Source organism: Salvelinus alpinus, chromosome 1, assembly GCF_045679555.1.
Source record: "Salvelinus alpinus chromosome 1, SLU_Salpinus.1, whole genome shotgun sequence".
NCBI lineage: Eukaryota > Metazoa > Chordata > Actinopteri > Salmoniformes > Salmonidae > Salvelinus > Salvelinus alpinus.
This window is the reverse complement of record NC_092086.1, coordinates 47,508,724-47,525,268: the sequence shown is the minus strand read 5'-3', so window position 1 is coordinate 47,525,268 and position 16,545 is coordinate 47,508,724. Positions and strand designations below refer to the sequence as shown.

At 41.6% G+C, this 16,545-nt stretch overlaps 1 protein-coding gene across 2 annotated transcripts in view; it reads right to left on the bottom strand.

Moving 5' to 3' along the window:
* Positions 1-410: 410 nt before the first annotated feature.
* LOC139578302 (protein ELFN1-like) overlaps positions 411-16,545 on the bottom strand; it is a 79,480-nt gene continuing 63,345 nt past the window's right edge. For both annotated transcript variants that reach the window (XM_071405712.1, XM_071405721.1), the window contains one exon: positions 411-5,334. In XM_071405712.1, the coding sequence (XP_071261813.1) occupies positions 2,537-4,924 (2,388 nt within the window). In that variant the 5' untranslated portion in view covers positions 4,925-5,334 and the 3' untranslated portion in view covers positions 411-2,536. The remainder of the gene's footprint in view (positions 5,335-16,545) is intronic.

Genomic DNA, 16,545 nt, shown 5'->3' with positions numbered 1-16,545 from the left:
TAGGTCTTCAGCGCTACGTATTGAATCGAGCCCTCAGCATTTTGTGAACGTAATAAATATCTTCAGCTCCCAAGATAAATGCATGCGGTCACTTCTTCATAAGCACTTGCTTGGATATGTTCAGCAGAGCATTGGAAACACTGCCAATACTCCAATGGAAAAGGTGTTGTATTACAGGGTAGCCTACATTTGAATATTTAGCTATGCATGAAGAATGGTACAAGTTGCTGAAATTCTTGAACTACAGAATATTATGAACATTTCATAGTTTGGTAGAACCACTAACCTATCATAAAAACATGATAATGATGTGTGTGATACAAATAAGCACGTTTTCTCATACATTCAGGATTCCAAACATTCAGGATTCATATCTTGATTCAGATTTCAAAAACAAGAAAAGAACATAATGAGGATACTGATGGGTGCACCCTTTCCTTTATTTCACAGTACTTTGTCTGAAAGCAGGTAACATAGTATTAAGAAATGAAATAAAAACACTTTATTGTGCTCTTGTTTGTTTCCACCGGTTTCCCAACAATTCTAACTTTTATGAGCCACAGAAGTGCTACAATATGCAGTATAAAAACATGTAGCTTACTTGCTAATTTATCTATAAATCTGACAGCTCTTGGAATCTATTGAAATGCATTTAGAAAAATTACATCAAATAAGGACTTGTTAACAATATCAACACTGAAAGAAAAATAAATAAAATTACAGTCCCAGAAGTTTAAGGCGGTTAAAATAAGAACTCAGACAGCCAAGTTACCTCTTGTATCCACTCAAAAATAGTGTATAGATAATATACAAATCCAGCGGCAGAAGTTTAGTTCAGGCATTCATGGGATATTATTTAATAGTTAACCATGGCATGTTGATATACCTCTGATTGGTGACGTCTAATTTACAAAAGTGTCATAACAGCCACACAATATAGGAAAATATCCCTTCAACAAGAGCCTTCAGTGAAACCAACAACTTTGCTGTTTTTTACTTTGTTGGCTGAGAATTGCAGACAAATATAAAATATGATAAGTTATGGGAAATATATTCATTGATAAACCAAGTAGAGACAAAGGAAACTGGAGATGTAAATAGCAAATAAAAAGAATCTCTGAAATAAAATGAAAAAGCTGCCATATACAGATTTCATCATCTATATTATACATTCATCCATCGGGCTATAGGACAGATATTCCAGTAAAGAATGTGAACTGCATTCTTAGCATTCTGCCTAAAAAACAGGTGGGAAACTAAAGGTGCCTTCTGTGGAAAATATTGGTTATATAAAGGTGAATGGTCAATTACACTTTCAACAAAAGTAACTCTTAAAATGTTTTGGCTCTTTGAAACACAGTAGAACAAATTCAAATGAAATGCATATGGAACCTGATTTACTATGTTCACACATACAGTATCTAAGACCAGTGTTTCCCAACCCCCAACTGTACATACTTTTGTTGTAGCCCCGGACAACCACACCTGATTCTACTTATCAACTAATCATCAAGCCCTTGACAAGTTGAATCAGGGGTTTTTGTGCTGGGCTACAACTAAAATGTGTGCTGTTGGGGGTACTTGAGGACGGGAGTTGGGAAACACTTTCTTAGACCATGCAGAAAGAAAATGTAAACACTTCAGCCTTTTCTACTTTGGTTCTAAAGATATGACTAATGGCTCACAATGCCGATGCCTAAGACAGACCATCAGCATCAGAATAATACAATGAAATGTCTTATGTGGAATATTACATTTATAAAATTCCAGCCTTTTAATATTGTGCAGTTTGTTTAGTGGCCTCTAAAATGTATTATGTGATAGTGCTGTAAATAGGGGAAGGGAAAGTGAAGTGGTCTGGGTAATATAATACCAATTATCTGACCAGTGTAACGTTTATCGGTTAGGACACGGAAATCATTAGAAAACAAATAAAGTAGCTGTCTTTGAAATCCATGGGCTAAATCTGAATCAAACATCATTTAAAAAATCTTATTAACAGCAAACATTGCAGATATAGAAACTGTATCAGTACATAGTTCCATTGTAGAATTAAATATATGTGGGGAGAAAAAATGTTCTTTTTCGTATGATTGTTCAGTAGTTCTTCAAGAAAAATATTGAGGTTTCAGTAGACGTGTTTTTCAATATTTGTTACAGTAATTTTCTCAAAGTACACAACAGCAAATCCACTGTCACAGGACTTGGCCATGCGATACCCAAATACCTATAATCCATTGCAACATATAATATGTATATTCTTAATTTGCAATATGTTTTCTTCTTGAAACGTTAGATTACAGTTTATTCCCATAAATTCCATACATAATGTGACAAATTTAAGATGGTCATTTCCAAGTTGGTCATTTCCAAGGTTCTTTTCCTATTTTACTCACAGTCAAAATATGTTGCTATATATACGTTTAAGTAGTTGACCGCAATATGGACGTATCCATCCAATCAATAGTGAGTTTCACATATAAGGTTTCTGTGTCATTTCTGAAAGTTGTGGTCCAGTAGAAAATACTTGGAGAGATTAAGATTTCTGTTGAGCAGATACACCTTTCCAGTAGTCTAAAATGTCATGCAGGTCCTCATCCTTGGCAAACTGCACTTTTTTACGTAGCGCATGCCCTGCAGCCATGTACTCGTCCTCGTCTTTGTGCCGTTTGCCACGGAGTTTGAAGCGCTCCCAGATAGTGTGATGTGGTTTGCAGTAGTACTCAGGACTGGAGGAGTAGCTGAGGTTATGGTACTGAGGTGAGAGCGGAGAGTACGCCATGTCTCTGGGGCGGGGCCGAGTTAGGGGCTCCAGGATGGAGGGCTTGTGGCTTCCTGGCCCTTCCAGCTCCTCGATCTGCAGCTGGTGGCTGTCGGGATAGGAGTGCCGGTGATCATTGTACTGCCTGATCTTCTCCGCCTCTGCCCTAAGGATGGCAGCGGCTGGCGTTACAGTGAGGATGGTCTCACCCGTTGGCGAGGTCTTCTCTATGTACTTGGACTCTGAGCGGTAAGGCCTTGGGCTCCGCATTGGACCTCCAGTGGCAGTGCTGGGCCGCTTTGGCGGGACATCCGAGGTGTGGTGCCTCTGTAACGAGTGGTGGTAGCTGTCCTTATACACTGGGGACAGGAAGCCAGACTTGCTCTGCGGCTGCTCTGATATTAGGACCAGCTGGGGTTCCTGGGTGGACACAGCTCCTGATTTCACCCCTTGAAAAGATGTGGATTCTGATTTCAGAGCATCGATACAGTTGTTAATGATCTGATTGACCTTATCCACCTCTTTTGCAATGGTTGAAATCTCAGCCACTGACCCTTGGCTGTTCCCAGGCATGGACATCCCAGGCATGGACATCTCACACTCTCTGCGTTCATGGTGGTCTCCGGTTCCTCGCACCTCTATGTAACTTCCCTTGGCCATTTTAGGCGTGTCATCTCTTATCTCCTGCAGTTTGTACTGCTCCATTTCACTACCAGATGGTAGGTATGGCATGCGGGACATACTCTCCCCAGCCATCATTTGCTTCTGTGACATCCTGGAAATGGTTCCCCCTTCGAGCTCTTGTCCATATTTTAGTTCAATTATACTTTTCTTTAGGCTGCCTGCCTTTTTGTGCTTTTCATCTTGCTGACGTTTTTTACGCAAGCAATAGTAGACCACCCCTAGGACAATCACCATACTAAAGAGACAACCTAGGATGGTCATAATGTAGTGGGTAGCTGTTGCATGGTTTTGTGATGTCTCTTTCCCATTCCAGGGTCCTGTGGAGACTGCCAGACAAGTATGATTGAATCTAAGATTATTCTTTATAGAAGCGACACAGTACGTGTATTCAGTATGGGGTTTCAGGTTTTTAAGTTCAATGTCCTCATTCTGAATTTTGAGGTTTTGAATATCAGTGAAAAAACTGTTATTGTATAGAACCAGGCTGTACATCTTCTTGAAGGGATGGGGGATCTGAACAGTGATGGTGGCGCTTGTTTTAGAGACTTGCTTGAGCTTCATACTGGGTTTTACATCCACATTAATCACCGTTGGGTTGATACTCATACTCTCATCTGGCTCAGTTCCGGAGGGACAGTCCTCCAGCCCACAGGGAGTGTAGTCTGGTGGGAGTGTGGTGGTCTCAGGAGGCACAGGTATGTACGGCGTCACATAGTCGTCTGTACACACAGTGGAGAGCATATGGAGGGCATTCCGAAAAGTCGGGTTGTTAGGGTTCTGGCTGAGCAGACTGTAGCCAGAGACACCTGATGGGGAGTCACAGACCATCCGTTCATTTGTCCTGTTGGGGAATGCAGAGAGCCACTTCACAAAGCCAAGTAGTTCACAGGAACAGTTGAAAGGGTTGGTATACAGCTCACAGGTAGTCAGTTTAGTCAGGCTGGTAAACGTGGTCCCATCTAGCTGCTGGATACGGTTCATGGAGAGGTCGATGTTTTCCAGGCTATAGCACTCCAAAAAGGCATTGGGTGTCACAGTCTCAATCAGGTTGGCCTGGAGGTAGAGGTACTGCAGCTTGCCCAAACCCCTGAGGATGCCCTCAGTAAGGTTACGGAGTTTGTTGAAGCCTAACTGAAGGACCTGTAAGTTGAACTGGGCAGAAAAGGCCCCGTCATCTATGTAGTTGATCTCATTCTTGGTCAGGTTTAGGTAGGTCAGGTTGGCGAAGCGGCTGAGGGCAGAGAAATGGACACTTTTGATCTTGTTTTCATTGAGCCGAAGGTCCACAATGGTGCTGTTGATATGCGTGGGGATGGCCTCGTATGGAGGCTGGTTTTGGCTGCAGATGGCCAGCCACACAAAACCCTTCTCGCCTTCGATGAGCCAGCAGTCCCCATTGACTTTGCCTATATGGGTCAAATATACTATGGCCACAGACCAGAAAAAGGCACTCATTACCATAGCTCCACCGCAGGCCATTGGTGCTCCTCTTGATGTCACGGGCAGGGCCCAAAAGCTCTAAGACGGGAACACCACTGTGGCTTCTAAAGATGCTGAACTGAACTCTTTGTAATCTAGCTGGACTTTCAAGTGTTCTCCTTAGCGAAGACAATCAATATATTGGCCTTCTGTCCAGGGAAGGATAATTCGGTCTCAATGTTCCAGCCATTTACAAAAATATGTTGGGCATGTGCATTTAGACCAGCATCCATCCAATGACTTTAACCTGGAGTGAAGTTTTAGAGATGGTTCGCTGAGATTCAGTATTTCACCACCTCAGATTGTCTTGTGCTTATTTCCCCAGGGATAACATCGTTGATCGGTCTCATCCTATTGTTTCTCCCTCTGTCTTTCTTGCTGGGTCGCATTCATGGGCTCAGAGGAACTCCCTGTGAAGAAAAAAGAAGCAGGCACACGTCAGGGGAATCAATAACTGCTTGAATGTGAGGTTTGCAATTTGAATATAACCACATTTACACCACTACGTTTAAAAAAGTATATATTTTTGGGGCCAGAAATATTCAGAATGCATACCATGCTGCACAAGTAGAATGATATTTCTCCTCTATAGACCATTTGTAGCAGTCAAATAACATGTTACCCAATCGGTATTTTATATTGTACATTCTAATCATCTGTCTTGTATACTGCACAAATGGATACAAATAATCAAGACACATTTTTGTTTTACACGTTAAGTAAAAATATTAAATATCATTTTAAAAGCAAATTAGGATAAATGTGTATGCTTCCTCTTTCATTGCCATCCAATTATTTTGTACACAATTTCAGAGGTGCTTTGCGTTCCCTGTGGCATATTGCTATTAAAGGAAACCTTTGGCCAATTACCACTTGACAGGTTGGGGAAAGCAGGGTCCCTATTTTCACACCATTAACCTGGGTACTGTCAAACACAACTGAGTCCAACTAATGTTTAGATGCAGCATTCAATTCATTAATTACTCTGCACCATACTAAAATGTCTTCTCAAGAACCTTATAGATGTTTTAATTTGACAACAGAAATAGAACTTAATGGCTTTCAGTGCAATGGATGTGTCTCTTAAACATCTTACGGTAACTACTGAGGATACAAACCGTGAACCAAAAATAGCAAACTGTTCATTGTCAATTTAACCCTGTCAGATAGCTCCCCCGGGAAATTGCAGTGTTCCATTGGGTCTGGTTAAATAATTGGACCCAATCAATTTTATCAACAGCCCAAGGTTTCTGAATAAAGTTGATAGCTGCAGGAGAAACCTTGGAGCTGGGTGTGTAGCCTATAGATCCTGGTTTTATGGAAAGGTATTAATGAATTATTAGTCATAAACAGCAGGTGACCTCAGCATGGGAGGTGCTGAGAGGAATGAAAGTTAAATGTTTAAGTATATGAGTCATTCTCATAATGGTCTTAGGTAATAAGTTGCACCACGGTCAACCAGCACAGCCGTGGTCATAATCAGCAGCAGTGGCCAGCGAGGAACACTGAGACACTTCGTCTTCCTGGAACAATAGTGTTTGGACAATGAATTGCATACACTAGTTCCATTCAAAGAACTATCTTATAACTTTGATATTCCCACCATACTAAATCATGATGCTTTTTCCATTTCTTAACGGATTTCATTGTGCTGAAAATTAAAAAAAATATGGTGTAGGCTACTGCACGTGCCAATTACGATATTGATTTATATGTTATGACTGCATGCCAAACACAAAAGTGTTTGTTCTCCTTTTTGATAATAAGAACTGAGGCTACAAAATGCCTATGGAGGAATGAAAATGATTTACTGCATGCCAGACATTTCTAAGTGAGAGGGGAAACATTTCATCTGCATTCACTAATGTGTAGTCAATACATCTTGCTGACCCAAGGGCTACAGTATACTTCATTGTCAGTGGCACCTAGTATTGCTTTTTTTTATCCAAACCTGAGCCACTTAACTAGCTTTCAAATCAGATTGGACTCAGTCAGTTATTCATTTTTCATTGTTAAAATTCAATATGATGGCAAACATAGCCACAGAAGGAATGCTCACCACCAAGGCAGGGGTCTCGGCTCAGAGCGATGAATTACATGTTCTTTTCTCCGGTCCACTTAAAGCAGCCCAGACATCTCAGAGGGAGATATTTGTTTAGACCTCACAGAGATGTGTAGGCTACTGAACAGAACAACACCCGGTACCTCGTCTGCCATGCTTACTGCTGTCACACTTGAACATTTCTATGAACAATGAGAGTCAAGAAGACAACCAACCTCTAACCTGCAAAGACAGAGAGGGATTTGTATATATTCATAATTTAACAAAGCCAATGAGAGATGTTTCAATTATGAAAATCATGTTTATGAGGAGAAGTAATTTCTTTTTCATATTATACATATTATTCATATTAAGACCTGGAAGGATTCCTGCTGTAGATAACGCTTAAAAAAAAAAAGAAAACAAATCAAATTTTAATCCAATCTAATACAATATATTAGAAATGCAAGTCACTGTTCGAGAAATGGTACTTGTGGACTTCCCTTAAGTAACATCACATATTCAACTCTTCGAGATCCGGTGACTGTGTTATTACAGCCATTAATTCATTGCGAATGGTGTGGGAGTGACTGACCATGAAAGTGGGCTCGAAACTCAAGTGATGGATAGGTTAATCATAGAGGACAGCAGTTGAATACTTTAAACCCAGAGGTATGTGTTGTGCGCCCTCATCACTAGCCTCTCTTAGCCCTCTGATGCATCTGCTGACACAGGCCAGGAAGTGGATGTGTTGCCTCGTGGGAGGCCACAGAGGGTGAGAAGAAAGGTGTCCCTAGGTGGTAGAGGACATGGGCCTTTACATAAAGGGGACAATCATGTTGCTACAACAGGATAATTGTGACAGTTTATTGCAGAGGGAATACACCTCAAATTGGAACCGTGGACCTAAGGTCATTCCAGCAGTCTGTTGACCTTTTGTGTAGTCTGCCCACAGCGCTCCAATTAGGCCTAAACAAATGTTGTGTTGCCATCTAGCATTGCTATCATAAATGAGGAAGTGAGTATATGTTTTCAGGAAGTCAAAATAACTAACAGCCATACCATGATCTCTAGGGCACAATACTGAACTGTTCATATTCAAAAACAAAACTGTCCACATTCCACAACTAAAGGACAATATGAATACAATTTCCATTGTTTAGTATTCTCTTACCGCACAGTGTACATGATGCTGGCTTGATTCTAATGGGAATCACTGATAATAGAGGAAGTATGTCCATTGTTCAACATAAACCTATTCAGGACTACACTGGTCAGCGTGTTTGCACATAAGTGCTGATTGGGACAGAAACAGGGTTGTTGAGGCTAAGATTCATCACTATGTATTACTGACACAGTCATCAGTCAGTGGAAATGTTCCAGTGTTTTCATTTTCTAAATATGCTCTACCTTGAAAAGAACATTTGTTATATCCGTGCAATGATTAATTATACTCTTAGCACCTTTCATTCAAATCCCTGCTGTAACTGAGTCAAGCTACTTCTACAAATAATATGCATTTTCCATTTCAATTGAGGTGTTTAAGCCTAACTAAAACAGAAGAGTGGAGCCATTCGTAGCGATGTCTTGTATGGGGGGGGAAAGCATACTGTGGCTGTGGATGAGTTCTGACAGTAGATATGCACCATTGGATCGGAGGGAGCAGTGCTGAAGTAACCTACTGAGGGACTGTTTGTTTTGCTTGGATTTGTATGAGCCCTGAGGGAGAGATTACACATACATCTAAAGCCCAGCTTTGTCTACTCGTGCCTGTGTTATGTGTGAATCGTAAACCCGATACATTTGAATACTAAATCAGGAAGCACAGTAGCAAACTGGGTTGTCTCCCCTTCTCACATATCTGCAAACTCACCATTCCCATACACAGTCTGTCCCCACACATACCAAAGATCCTACATTTTGGGTATGTGTTTTGTGGGGGACTTCGAAGCAGTGTTACAATAATTTACTTAGTTTCCATTGAGCTTGGGGATGTCTTGAGGCAGTACTATGCTGTGAGCTGCTCAACATAAAATGTTAGGTGGATGTTTGGGTTTGACAGGTTTCTATAAGGCTGGGGCCGTGCCGGCCCCCTCACATCACTGAGTTCTACTGCTGTATGACATGGTCACCAGAGGAGGCTGGTAGGAGGAGCTATAGGAGGATGGGCTCGTTGTAAAGACTGGAATGGAATAAATCAAAGTTTATCTGTCGCATGCGCCGAATACAACAGGTGTAGACCTTACAGTGAAATGCTTACTTACAGGCCCTAACCAACAGTGCGATTTTTAAGTAAAAAATATGTATTAGGTAAAAAGACAGTGAAAAATAACAGTAGCAAGGCTATCTATATACAGTAGTGGAACTGTATCAAACACATTAAACGTGGAAACCGTTCCATTGATTCAATTCCAGGCATTACAATGAGCCCGTCCTCCTATAGCTCCTCCCACCAGGCACCACTGATGGCCACACTTTATGTGGAGCACTCTTTTAATGTCTGTCCGTTGAAACTGGAGGATTTTGTTCGCACTGAAGAGGACTGTGCCCTGCCCATTGGCTGAAAAATGCATGTGGCCCAGATTTTAATCAAAAACACATTAAGACGGCCTTTTTTGAGTACATGGATGGCATCTGACATTTAGTTTAGTATACCTATTTCCCACTACATCATGGGCATGGTAAAGTGGGTGGAGTTACTCTGTCACCTGCTAACCTAGACATAGAACAAGGAAGTACATTGTGCACCTCCATGCACTGTGTGGAACGCTCTGCAAGGAAATGCCAAAGGCTACCACTACAAAACCACCTACCACAAAAGTGCATTTACCAAGGGGCATTCAAATGTAATCACTTTTTAAACCCTCTGAAAGAAAGAAGGTTCCTGTTTGGAAACCCAAACCAAATGTTCCATGAAATTAATATGAGAAGTATGGCTCTGGGAAATATCTGGCGAGGCAAAACTTTTAAAGAGAAAATTGTCTCCTATCATTGTCCCCTCATTCTCTAACCTTTATCGTAAATACCGGCTGGCAGTGTCTGAGAGCCGTCCTGACCCGTCCTCAGCTCTCTCTTAGCATGGTGTTGTTGAAGGACCCCTTTAGGTGTTAAATGGAAGTTGAAGTTAAACCTGAAAAGACTTTCTCTCATTAATAATGCATAGAGCGGTTTGTTTGTCCGCTGTGACTCACTCCAGTGGGCTCCGCATCAATTCCACCACCGCTACTGTGGTCCACAGCATAAATTACAACCCTGCTAGTTCGCCTTGTTAGAGTAACCCGCTGTTGCATATGCATGTTAGTGATTTAGGTAACTACCTTTTGCATAAACAAACGCCTCATCATACATTCAGGTTTAGCGTCTCCGAGTGCTTTAATGCCACCCTGGTGCATATATGCTTATCCAACAGTGCTAACTGGCAAAGACATGACAGAATCTCCCATAAGCCTCGTGGATGAAACAGCTTGGAGATGGTGGGAAAAGAACAACAAACGTTGGAATCCATGTGTATGCATTAGTTTCACCTAAATAAAATCAAATGGTATTATTTGTCACATACACGTGTTTAGCAGATGTTATTGCTGGTGTAGCGAAATGCTTGTAAAACGTGTCACATACTGCACATGAGCTTAAGGCAGTTAGGGCAGCATGGCATGTACGTCCTCCGAAGAGCCTATAGGTCTATTTGCAGCCCTGGACTCTTTCTCCATTGGCAGCAATCCCCATTGGCAGCAATCTCTATGGTCCAATGGTAGTGTAGCCCTGAGGGCAGTAGGCCAGAACACCCAGGGCATCAGAGCCAAGCTTCTCTCCCAGTGGACCCCCAGGCAGCCATTCCCCAGTCTTCTTGTTCCCATTGGGGCCCTGCTGCATACAGGGTAATGATGGATTTTCTTGTCATCCCCTGTGAACAACTAATGACGCCCTGATTCAATGGTCGTACATTCAGTTGTTGTAAATTCCCACTGTTTTGCTTGCTCAGGGCACTTTCATACACTTACATAGCTACACTTTTTGCATTGAATATTTTATTGGTGGATTTTATTTGAGAGAGCTACTGTATTCTCCGTAAGCAGTCAGCGTTGAGGAAAGATACTTCTTTCAAATGATGTTTAATTGAGAGTGTAGATGCTATTTGATCTTCGTTGTAAGTAGTTGCCTTCAAAGTGCCAACAATAAACATATTGGGGCAATACATAGACCCAATGTTTACCATTTGACAACTGACATAACACAGCGTAACTGTGAGGCCAACTAGTATTACTGTTTCATAGGAGGGGGCAGACGAGGGTGCTTCGGGAGCTGAGAGCTCATGTTACCTTGAAGGGAGTCTTTCAATGCACTGAATTCAAGTCTGTGATTGCGAGACAGGCTTCTGCTCTCATATGCGGGGCCTCTGGGGTGCTCTCCTCCGCAGCGGAGAGCCAGGGCTTCAAGGCAAAGACATGACAGAATCTCCCATAAGCCTCGTGGATGAAACAGATACAGTAACTAGTGCAACTGTCCCCCAATGAGGTATACTGTATGTAAAGCTGTCATACTGTATCCTATCTAACGGCTCTCAGACACCTAATACCTTTTTTGCACTATTGGTTAGAGCCTGTAAGTAAGCATTTCACTGTAAGGTCTACACCTGTTGTATTCGGCGCACGTGACAAATAAACTTTGATTTGTTTTGATTTGATATCTCACTCTCTCTCTCTCTCACTGTCTCTCTCTCACTGACTCTCACTGTCTCTCTGTCTCTCACTGTCTCTGTCTCTCACTGTCTCTCTCTCTCTCTCTCTCACTATCTCTCTCTCTGTCTCTCACTGTCTCTCTCTCTGTATCTCTCTCTCTCTCGGTCCCTGTCTCTCCCTCTCTCTCCGAGGAAAACACACATTTGCAAATTGTATTAGACAGCCTGTATTGGTCAGAAGGACACAGCGAGACTGGATTCTCAGATTAATCTGGTCATATCTGTCCTGCTATATATAGTCATGTTATCTCCCTCATGTCTGTGTCCAAGGCCTCAACCCCCCCCCCTCCCCGTCTCTGCGGTTCGTCTTTATATCTTGCTCCATCTTTCTCTGTTGGATGGTGAAGGTGCCTCAGTCCCCTGATCCCTCCCAATGACTGCCCTTTATTTGATGTCATTGAAAATGCATGTGCTTCTTGCTGGGAAAGAATGAAAAAGGTAAAGATGGGCGACCAGAAGTGGAGAATCAATTGAGCTGAAATGGAACTGCTTCTCTTGGGGAAGGAAAACATTGTGCTTACTGAGGTACTGAATTGCTTTGGAGAGAAAGGGAGGAGGTGGATTCATGCTTCAGCTATATCCAAAGATATTAAAGTCATGCATTAATTACTAAAAGGAATATTGCCTAGAATTGAATGGAATGTTCTCTCTAGCTCCCAATCCTGTTTGTTTGGAAATGTGCTTGCTTCCTTTGTGGCATCAATGGCATACTTTGTGGACATGCCAGGCCTCTTCAGAAAAAGGGCCTCGTACAGGAGCACAGACAGCTGCAAGGCACTGCACACTAATGAGTTTTTATCTAACTTTACTTCCCTGATAAGTGAGGGGTATTGTGCCGCAGCTCTGTGCATTGAATTGTTTTTCAGACAAAGCCCTTTTCTTTCCCCATGACAGTTGGAATCGCCTCATATAAATTCAGTCAGGAAAAACTTTCACAATGGTATTTATCTCAATGGAGGCGAATGTATGTCACCGCAGTGATCAGAAACGTGACGAAAACTAACAAAGGAAATACGTAATGATAAAGTACTGTATGTGGAGATGCACACAATTTCCACAGTTTGTGCTCTCAACATGCTCTTCAGACATTCTACAGACATCATGACCTTCTACAGCAGAGGCAGAAAAGGAGGTGTAGCAAGAACTATACCAGTTTTCTTAATGTTTTGCTAGATTGCTTTTCAGTGTTGTCACATACGGTATATCCTGTGGTGGTGTTGAGGGATGGTGGTTGTGGTGGAATGACACGCTTGCACTATGTATGGACAGTGCACTACAAACCAGCTAACAACTTCAGCACGATGGACAGCAGCAAGGGAAAAAAGGTCAACCAATGCATAAAGATGTAGGATCTTAATTTGAGTCAGTTTTCTACAGCAGGCACATAACATAATCCTGCAGTAACAGGAAATGTGGATTATTATGTGGATTATAATTCATCTATATTTTTGTAGGGGTTGATACATTTTTCGTAAGGGAAAATCAAGTCTGAAATTACAATCTTCAGAAGCCTTTTTAAACCTCAAATACACTACAAGTTTGACATTTTCTGAACGTTCTCCTGCAACTGGGTGATCAAATTAAGATCTTGCATCTTTATGAAGTGCTGGTAGAAGGAAGTAAGGCTGTGTTTACACAGGCAGCCCAATGCTGATCTTTTGCCCAATTGTTGGCAAAGAGCTGATCTGATTGGTCAAAAGACCAATTAGTGGAACAAGATCAGAATTGCGCTGCCTGTGTAAACGCGGCATTACACAACTCTTCCCCACAGGGGGAATCCTAAAGAGCAACAGTTATCCTTTCGTCAGGATGAACTCTAATATATGTAAATGTTGACCATTTGTGCGGAATCTATTTCAAATGCATATCTGCTGGGAGAGCACTTTTTAAGTTGCTGAAAGGCATTCTGAAAAACAGCTCCACTTGCCCACCCAAATGAGGGTGAAACTGTGCTCACCCTTTAGCATGCCTGTTTCCATCTCCCCCAGCTAATTACTCTAAATAGCCAATTAGCCACATATATTAGCATTTCATACATCCACCTCCGTCATAAATCTAGCTTAAGTGTAGTGTATTTAGTCATTTTGAAGGTAGAAAATGTGCTTAAATAGTGAATGATTGGGCTAATTAAGAGCTTGAGGGCCAAGGGTTGAGGCCAACTATGCAAGTCCAGACCTCCAGAATTAGAATTTGACACAAATGTTCTATTCTACAACAGGCTATTTGGTATTCCTGACGGTGTGATGCTTTGTAAAACTTTAAATGACTTACTGCTCTGGCATCTCTTGTAAATTCCCAATACCACACTCAATTGTTCTTCAGTGGATCGAGTCCTTCAACAGGCTGATGACCTAGTACGATTCTCACCTTTCCAGGGAGCAAGAAATCTCATTACAAAGCACAAACTCCATTCTGGATGGCCCTTTAAAAAAAGATGATAAGCCATGGAGAATGGCTTAGAATTACAGTGTGCACTGATGGAAACAGTAGCCTTAATGGATAGAGCTTTTAGAGCTAAAGTCATATCCAAGGTGGAGTTATGGGGAACTGTGGTATGAAAGCACTTCGGACAGTTTTCTCAGTTGGTACAATGAGCAAAAAAAGAAAATATAATCATCTGAAACTGTAGATCTAATATACAAAACCTTCCTTTAACAACATTCATTGATTTGCAACATAAACAAACTAAAAGGTTAGGGATTTGTCCCAACAATAATTGTGCATTATGCCACAGACTTGTATTGAGTAAACTTGTAGACAATTCAATTATACTAAGGCCTATTACAAACCGACAAACCAATTGAGGTATTGTCAGAATTGTCTTAACCAACAGCAGTAGAACAAATCCAATGAGAAAACAATTAGGTTGGAGACAGCCTGTATTTGTCATAAAAACAGGGAGAGCACAACCAACACTTACAGTTTCATTTAATTCCGTTCATGTAAGAGTAAGATACAACTTGGGATAATACCTGCAGGTTTTATTGCAATTTTCCAGACCATCAACTCAGCACTCACTTCTCTGGCCTTTGAGCCCACCAGCTGCCGGTGGGCAGGAGGATGTATGCTGACACCTCTTCTGCTGCTGACTCAAGACATGGCAGACTAAACTGGGATCTACTGTACAGTCTTACATGGATAGTTCACCCATATTACGAAATTACATATTGGTTTCCTTACGCTGTAAGCAGTCTTTGGACAAGGTTTGGCAGCAACCCATGCTTTGGTTTAGTTTCCCTGGCACTCTTTCCAACGTTTTAGCATTTGTGGCACAAATCCCATTCAAGTCATGGTACTGATATTAGCATTTTTCACACATTGTATTCAAATAATCACTGTGACTTTGTTAAGCTTCACAATCAATTTCGATACTTTCGGGGGATTTGGGCATGATGCGCGAATAATGCTAATATCGGTACCATGACTTGAATGGGATTTGTGCTAAAAATGCTAAAAGGTTAGCATTTAGAAAAGGTACCAGGGAAATATAACCAAAGTATGGATTACTGTCATACCTTGTCCATAGACTGCTTACAGGGTAAGAAAACCAATGTGTAATTTTGTATTTTAAGGGAACTATCCCTTTAGTGTGTGGTCCCGTGTGGCTCAGTTGGTAGAGCATGGCGCTTGCAACGCCAGGGTTGTGGGTTCATTCCCCACGGGGGGACCAGGATGAATATGTATGAACTTTCCAATTTGTAAGTCGCTCTGGATAAGAGCGTCTGCTAAATGACTTAAATGTAAATGTAAAAGTGTGACTCTAGACGGAGCACATATTGTAAAGCCTGAGTGTTTCTATTGCCTGCTGCACCGTCCTGCTGCTGTTGTCAGTACATGTTGTGTCATACTGTATATGTGAGGTAAAATCAGTGCCTAAAGTTCAAGTATGCTAACTATGCACGTACAGGAACAACGGCACTAATTTCCTCTTTTTGTCAATTACTTTGCTCTGCCAACGCAGCTTTCTACCCCACCAATTAACCTTCTGAAACCGAGTGGAATTCCTCAATCAAATTATGCTGTGGGAGAGAACCAGGGTTCTGAGTGACAGCGAACCCTGCCTCAGCACTCTCATTAAGAGGATATGAGCAGAATGATTCACTGTCTCCTCCTTTTTCTCCACTCAAGTTCATCAAATTACACATTAACATTTTTATCCGTCCAGGAACCTGTGAGGTTACATGGCGTGTTTAGGGACAGAACACTGACACTATGTGATATCCAGCTAGGCCAAAAACAAATGTCAGCGTGGCCAAAAACAGATTGGTGGGAGACAGAGAACACCTGGGGGCTTGAGCTTAAAGGTCATGAACAGTCAAAATCATGTTTTTCTTGAAATTGGATGATATTTGAAGGAAACCAGATCAAAATATGATGACCGAAGTATGAAAAATGACAGTTGCTTTTACAATGACAAAGTTTGATCATGAAGTTACTGGTCCCCTCCCACATGTCAAACACTTTGATTCATTATTAAGGGGACAAGGTGACATCACCTTAACTCTCATTTGAATACACCAATGGTAACTTGATATTCTCTTACCTAATTGAAATAAGTACTTGTACTTGCTTGTAACCAACATCGGTGTGTGTTTGCAGAGGGGCGTGGTTTATAGAGCTTGACTAGGGTGTCAGCAAATATAATTAAGAGTTTACCCTATTCATCTATGGCAAAGATACTTATATGTTTCACCTGTCATCTGTATCTGGTGTTAGCTAGTTACTGACTAAATAGGTCTTCAGCAAACATGGAACAAAAAGGGGAGGTGGGGGTTGTCGTTCAAAACTCAGACACAGTTGTCAAGTCAACACATCTGTCAGTGTTGCTGTGAACGGCATCAA